General features: G+C 33.6%; 2 protein-coding genes across 2 annotated transcripts; one reads left to right on the top strand and one right to left on the bottom strand.

Annotated features, from left to right (window-relative positions):
* On the top strand, positions 1–2,997 carry LOC105158076. Its single transcript, XM_011074701.2, has 2 exons — positions 1–257; positions 2,378–2,997. The coding sequence occupies exons 1-2, from the start codon at positions 155–157 to the stop codon at positions 2,713–2,715; spliced, it is 441 nt and encodes a 146-aa protein (XP_011073003.1). The 5' UTR covers positions 1–154; the 3' UTR covers positions 2,716–2,997.
* LOC105158075 (nucleoside diphosphate kinase 2, chloroplastic) lies at positions 3,768–5,963 on the bottom strand. Its single transcript, XM_011074700.2, has 7 exons — positions 5,636–5,963; positions 5,486–5,542; positions 5,251–5,337; positions 4,968–5,048; positions 4,734–4,846; positions 4,555–4,604; positions 3,768–3,998 (listed from the first exon to the last, which is right to left on the bottom strand). Exons 1-7 carry the CDS (start codon positions 5,867–5,869, stop codon positions 3,931–3,933), a joined length of 690 nt encoding a protein of 229 aa, XP_011073002.1. The 5' UTR covers positions 5,870–5,963; the 3' UTR covers positions 3,768–3,930.

Genomic DNA, 6,876 nt, shown 5'->3' with positions numbered 1-6,876 from the left:
TTCCCCTACGGGTCGAGTACAACCAATGAATTGTCATCGTTCCCGCGCTCCTAGTATTTGGAGTCCAATTTGCCGCGTTAATTGTAGCAACTCTAATGTTCGAAAACAAATATAAATTTCAAAGTCGGTAAACTTTCGTTGACACTCTAGAAGGATGCTGGGGAGAGTGAGAGCATCGCCGATGGGCTCATTGGAACTACTGGAGATGGAAAGACCAAATTCCAAGATCATCAAGCACGACTCTCTCTCCATATATGGTAATTTTTTCTGCACCTTTTATTATTTGATGTTAATTGATGAATTAGGTAGAATTTTACGTCATTGACGAAGCTAATTCTATTCCTTTTTCTGCCTTGGTTTGCTGTGTATTTAGTGTACTCTTATTTTTCTTCTTTGCAATAGGTGCGATTCAGTTCCGCACTGTAGAATTCAGGGGGTTATAAGAGATTTTGTGGAGTGAATAGTTAGGGTTTCTGCTGTTTGGGTTTCTAAGATTAACAAATTTATGGTGATAATTTGGGGGAAATGGATAAATTCCCATGTAAAATGGATATGTAAAACAAATTTGTTATAGAAAGCTAAAATGATTAGATTTTGGACGAGTTCCGAACTAACAGTCTTCTTAAAGATATATTGGGGATTCTGTGTCTTCTAGAAATTATTCGAGAGATTGTCATGAAGTGGGAGAATTTTGTTACTGTAATTAGGTGTACTGATGGTATTTTCTTCTCTGTGTTTGTGTTGCTGTTCTAAGTTATGCTTTATGAAGGATTTGGAATTGTAAATGCAGCAATTTTCCTTTCTTTTTTTTTCATTTGAGGGGTGGGGGTTGCATCTCGATTCTTGCAACATACCGTAATTTTGAAGTTTTATGTGGTTGTCTTTTGGTAATTGAAGAAAACAGTGCCGCCTAATGTCCTCATTTTAGTACATGTAAACAAGTTTCTGTAAATTGTTGTGGTCCATGGCCGATAAGAAGTGCATCCAGAAACAATCAGCCAGTACAATTTATAAGACAATGCAACAATATGAGATGGTTTTGCACAATGTGTGTAGGAGTAGGACAGAAAGATTTATGAGCTTATATTTGCTTCTTTGGTTGAATGATGTAGACCTGAAGCTTTGTGTTGGGTTAAAGACTCAAAAAGAGGGTAACTTGTGTTGTTCAAAGTTGCAGTTCTGTTGAAATGTTCAATAGGTATTGTTTCAAAATGTTTGCTACGTCTTGGATGTATGTGCATTAAATATGGTACCAGAATATGTTTAAGGAGTAACCTATTAGAATTATTCTTTTGGATGGAATTAACACAACGTAGGAATAACTTTAGTACGAATTGTTGTAGTAGAATAATAGTTAGAACTTAGAAGGATTTGAAGGCATTATGCCATCAAAATTTTTGAGGTTTAGCAAGGGTTAGCTTAGGACCCCACTAGTCGTATTTGGTTTGGTATTACTATCACATAAGGCTAAAGTAATAAGGATATTACTAAAGGATGTCTTTATTATTTTTGCTTTTCTTTGATCATAAATATTAGAATATTTTTTTGGCTAAATTAGTAATATGTATAAAGATTTCACATTCTAATATTTCAGCATTGCGTAAAAAGTTTGAAAAAATTGACCTTATAGACATCCCAAATATATAACTCTGAGAAATTCACCCCTCCCAAAATACAAGCATTACAAATACAACTAGGGGCACAATGGTCATTTATAAATTTATTATGTAATTATTTATAAAATTTTAAACTAAAGGTAAAATGGACACTTTACCACGTTTGTTTGACCCAAATAGAGGGGATTAGAGTAATTTTCAAAAGGTTTGGGGACTTAGGATAGAAGGCATAACTAATCCTACTTAAAAACTTAAACAATGTTGTTGACAAACTTAAATATGCAATAGATGTTCACAATAGTAAGTATGCCAATAAGCATTTATGCTATATCATATCGTAAAGCAAGTCTCTGTAAACATAAGTGTTATTATACAATATAATATCCAAGACAACACGGGATTATTGGACATTGTTGCCAATATTATCCTATTTCAATGAAGATATCTCCATTTAATCAATAATGTCATGGTAGGAAAGATATACAAATATGTTATTTTGAATATTATTCGTATGCATGTGAACTCAAATGATAATAGGTAATGTTTATTCTCATACTGAAAAGACTGATCCAGATACATATCAACTAATATTATTGGAATAATCTGAGAATGAATAAGGGATAGTCAGTAGAAGTCATTCTTCAGTAGTAGTAATTAGTGCAAGATCATTTTGGAGTTTTGTACATTGTTGGTATGTTAAGATATGCGCATTATATTGGTTGGAAATAACCTTTTATCTTCTTTTGTTCCAATTGCTGTAGAATCCACCCTCATGAAACTTAAACAAGGCTCCCATTGTAATCCAAGGTGTAACCCTGAGGACTCTGCTAGGACGGATCCAGATTGTACTAACATGGCAACTAGTTCACCGGAGGAGGCTGTGTCTTCTGATGCAGATTGTTGCTCCACTGATTCTTTCCCAAACTCCATACCTTGTTTCCAATCCACTGGCCCCTTAAAGGCTCAAGGGAACAGGAATATGTCTATTCTTTATTTCTTCTCGAAATATAAGAGTTCTCAGTCTCAGCATGCACAGAGCTCAAATGACAAAGAGGAGATGGCTATAGAGAGCGGCTATTCTTCTTCTTCCAGTGGGTGATCTATGTCTACCTGTTGACAGTAAACAAGTGCCTGAAGACAGAACTGGAATCAGTTTCTCTAACTTGGTTGAGCATTTAAGTTGTGGACTGTACCCCCCTGTTGTGGAAGGGTTAGTATGTTTTCATCTTCACAATTCATAATTGTTATCCACGGCTTGATCATGTTGTAACTATAATGTTTGTGGGTTCTTCAGTTTTTGTTTAGTTGATGTTCTCTGTTTTTTTAGTGATGTTCCTTCCCAGAGAATCAAGTTGTTATTCACTCTTTTTCTCAGGATCAATTTATTCTTTCAATAGTTATAGCTCAATCAATGTAATTTCAGCTTCTCAGAAGTTGCTCAAATTTGTCCATCACAGGGAGGACCATTTAGGGCAAAGTTATGTTTGTATCTGGAATTTGAGTGGGAGGGTAGAAAACTGAAATAGATAAATGAGGAAAAGCAAATTAATAATACTCGTTTGAGATAAAAACAAATCTCAGTTTCTAATGTTAATTGAATCTATCTGAGTATCACAAGGAAACAGATAGAATACATGCCTGATGAAATCTACTTTATAAACAATAATCATGCAGGGCTCTAAATAATTCGAGTCAAGTTGAATATATTATTATTTAAATTTGTTTGAATTAATATTAAGCTTGAGAATTTGTGTTATTGCTCTAATCGAGTTCAAACAAACGTGGAATCAAACATGAATTAAATTCGACCAATTTAATATTTTTTAAAATACATTTTAATATTTTTATACTAATCGAATCAAATTTATATTGAACTTCAAAGCTTATCGAACAAAAATATTTATTTGAGTTTGATTTATTAAGTTGAATAAATTGAATTCAAACAAACTTTTATCTATCCGTTTCAATCAACTAACTTAATTTAGTTTTCATACAAGCATTTCCTAACCCAATTTTCTTGAAACCCAAAAAGAAGAAAACACAACATTCTTTTACCATATGCCTTTTAAGAGAGATGGTTGTACTCTAGTTGGAATACACCTTTCATGTGAGCCCTAATCAATTAACAGATAGAAAAAAAAATATCAGTGATTCACAAATAAAGAATAAACAATTTCTTTAACCATGGTAGAATGCAAATGACAGAAGTCAGAAAATTAAACAGCGTCGTTACATTTCTCATAAGTTAGAATACAAAAATGAAGTACGAACTGCATTTGAGGTGGCCCAAACTAACAGTTGCAACATAAGAAGATTATTCCTTCAGCCATGGCTCTAGAACTGGAGTCCACTCGCATAGTTCTCCTTCTTTGAACCACAGAGCTTCAGCAAGAAAGTAAATACAAATCAGTTGTGACAAGGGATGTATTATGAACAAAGTTCCATAATATAAACACTTTGTGTAGTCACAATATATCATATTCATGGTACAAATCCCTAAAAGTTGTACAAAGTAGGAAGTATCATCTGCGGGTTTTGAGGTTTCAAAAAGAAGGGAACCCTCTTCAGGATTTCACTATGCCGTCACTTTTTGTCAAAAGAGTATACAAACAAGAGCATTACATATTCAAGAGGCATCATCACCTAGAGTTTTTTCCTAATGCATGATCTTTAATTCATGCATCTTCTTGCTACATATGTTTGTGCAAATATAGATTTCATTTTACTGTCCAAGTCTTGTTCATTTCTTTTTCTGGAGATGTAATCAAAGATTCCAAATGAATTTAGATTTCCACCAGTTTTTGCTTATTCTTTGTGTGTTAAATTCCAAGTAGTACATCAAGATGTTACCATAGAACTCCAATGTCTGATCCTTCACAACCTCATACATATGATTCCAAAAAACCCACCATTCAACAAAGAAGTTATGAACTTTTACCTATTTCCCTTTTGCCGTTATCAGGACTGTCACTCCCATGAACCACATTCCTGCCATATAATAGCATAAAATCTTGAGACGCAATAATTGAAAAGAAAAAAATAATCAATTTAAGTCCATGGATTTCTGCTGTGATGCAGAAGTAATGACGAAAGCATGTCTGTAAGATAAGTTTTGACCTTCCAGTTTGAACAGCAAGATCTCCTCTAATAGTGCCTGGCTCTGCATTAAGTGGATTTGTTGCTCCAATTAACTTCCGGGCCGAGGCAACAACTCCGACACCCTCCCAGGCCTTGCCAAGAGACATTATAACACATTTGTAAGAAACAAGTCAAGAAATAAGAAGATAAGAGTATAATTTACGACAGTCACGAGTTGACTGAAAAGACAATCATAAGTTAGGGGAAGCATACCATACAAACAACAGGACCGGATGTAATGTAGTCAATCAGTTTGGGGAAAAATGGTTTGGACTGCAAATCTTTATAATGCTCCTGCAACCATGTATAAATTCGGTGCTCAAAGCAATGAAAAATGAACTAAAGAAGAAAGATAGAAATACATTATCAAAATTTAACACAATTGCCAAACATGATTCAGCCCGACCCTTCTCAAAATCCATGAAAAAGAAAAAACATTACTAAGCAAGTAAATATTCAACTAAATTCAAAAAAAAAAAAAAAAAAAAAAACAGACCTGTGCTAGTTCTTTGGGGCACTGGAAGAGCTTCAATCCTTTCAACTTAAACCCCTTTTTCTCAAACCTGGAAATTATCTCTCCAACCTACCAAAAAAAACAACCAAAATAAAAGGAGAAAAGCCAAAAAAAAAAAAACAAAACAATGTAATAAGTCATGAATACAGAAAATTCGCCAACAACTCAACTTTACAACTAATTCAATCACATTATTGATTAACAAATGAAATCTTACAAGCCCACGCTGAACCCCGTCTGGCTTAATCATAATATAACTCTCTTCCACATCTTCCTGTACAAACAAGAAACACAACGACGGAAGTAAACGAACAATAGGAAAAGAATTCTTGAAAAACCATGGAAAAAAAAATTGAAGTTACAATACCATTGAAGCAACTAAGTGGGGAAGGAAGATGTGGGCTTTGTGGAGGTTCTTGGAAGCATACGGACGAGATAGGGAATACGTGAAGAGAGTTGACGAAGGTTGGAAAGCGGCGAGGTGGGTGGTGCGTAGATTAAGCCTGCGGGTGGGTCTGTGGGATAAGCGGCCATTTCTAGCCAGTGAGGAAGAAGCATAGGGAGTCGGAGTTGCTCCACCTAACACGGCCACAGCATCCATTTTTGTCCCTCAATCCCCACTCTCCTCCTCTGCTGCCCAGTGAAGACTTAAATGACCCCTCGGATGAGATTACCTACTCCTTCTGCGTGCATATTTTTAAAATATACAGTATAGGGTAAATTAGGAGGAGTTGTTTTGACATTTGTTTCAATTATAAATAATCTTTTATTATTTAAAAAATTATAAATATATTTTTAAAATTATGAATATTATAATAAATATTCCTTACAATTAGATGTCACGACGAGTACTTGTTAGCATGTTTATAATTTTATAAGGTATTTATAATTTTTTAAACAACGAAAAAATATTTGTCGTTATGGCAAATTTCAAAAGAGTTCCTCGTAATTTATTCAAATGTATAATATAAAATATAAATTGAGTAGGTTTGAACGAGAAGATTTGTCTCTTTTATTTTATGAAATTATTGCAGTTCTTGATAAAATATAAAGTAATTATTATTTAAAAATATAGTATTATTTAAAACAGAAGCAAATAAAATGCAAAATGAAATAGTTTAATATTAAAAATAAGAAAAAATATATAAATGCAAAAACACTTCAATTATGTCTCAATTTCGATTTATTAGTTTGTATGACGTTACTTTCAAACTTGCATCTAAAACAATTGCTAATACGTAGAAACTTTTCTTCATTCTATTATCTACTGATAATGTATTAGTGATTTTTGAGTTAAATTATTTTTTTAGGTTTAAATGGTGGTGGTCCGCGATCAAGAGGCGCTTCGATGACGGCGAATCGACGACGGAAAGGTTCACCGGCCAATAAAATTTGATATGAATAAGGCGTATAATAAGGTGGATTTATATTTAGGTATTATTGTCTAATTTAAAATTCTATAATCAATCATGTTTCTAAAGTGTGATTTTTCAGTTACCTATTCCTTAATACTTAATGGTTTGTAATTCGATTTTCTTTGCTTGGGGAGAGAAATCCATGGAGGAGATCTCTTTCCCCTTGTCTATTTATGCTATGTGCAGATGCATT

Source organism: Sesamum indicum, linkage group LG3, assembly GCF_000512975.1.
Source record: "Sesamum indicum cultivar Zhongzhi No. 13 linkage group LG3, S_indicum_v1.0, whole genome shotgun sequence".
In the NCBI taxonomy this organism is placed as follows: Eukaryota; Viridiplantae; Streptophyta; class Magnoliopsida; order Lamiales; family Pedaliaceae; genus Sesamum; species Sesamum indicum.
Note: the sequence above shows the minus strand (reverse complement) of the source record. Positions and strands in the feature narration are given on the sequence as shown.

Excerpts from the sequence above, each read along its gene's own strand:
- LOC105158076 (XM_011074701.2), top strand. The coding sequence starts at position 155 with ATGCTGGGGAGAGTGAGAGCATCGCCGATGGGCTCATTGGAACTACTG. Across the intron at positions 258-2,377 it reads CGACTCTCTCTCCATATATG|AATCCACCCTCATGAAACTT; the intron begins GTAATTTTTTCT and ends CAATTGCTGTAG.
- LOC105158075 (XM_011074700.2), bottom strand. The coding sequence starts at position 5,869 with ATGGATGCTGTGGCCGTGTTAGGTGGAGCAACTCCGACTCCCTATGCT. Across the intron at positions 5,338-5,485 it reads ACGGGGTTCAGCGTGGGCTT|GTTGGAGAGATAATTTCCAG; the intron begins GTAAGATTTCAT and ends TTTTTTTGGTAG. Across the intron at positions 3,999-4,554 it reads TAACGGCAAAAGGGAAATAG|CTCTGTGGTTCAAAGAAGGA; the intron begins GTAAAAGTTCAT and ends TTCTTGCTGAAG.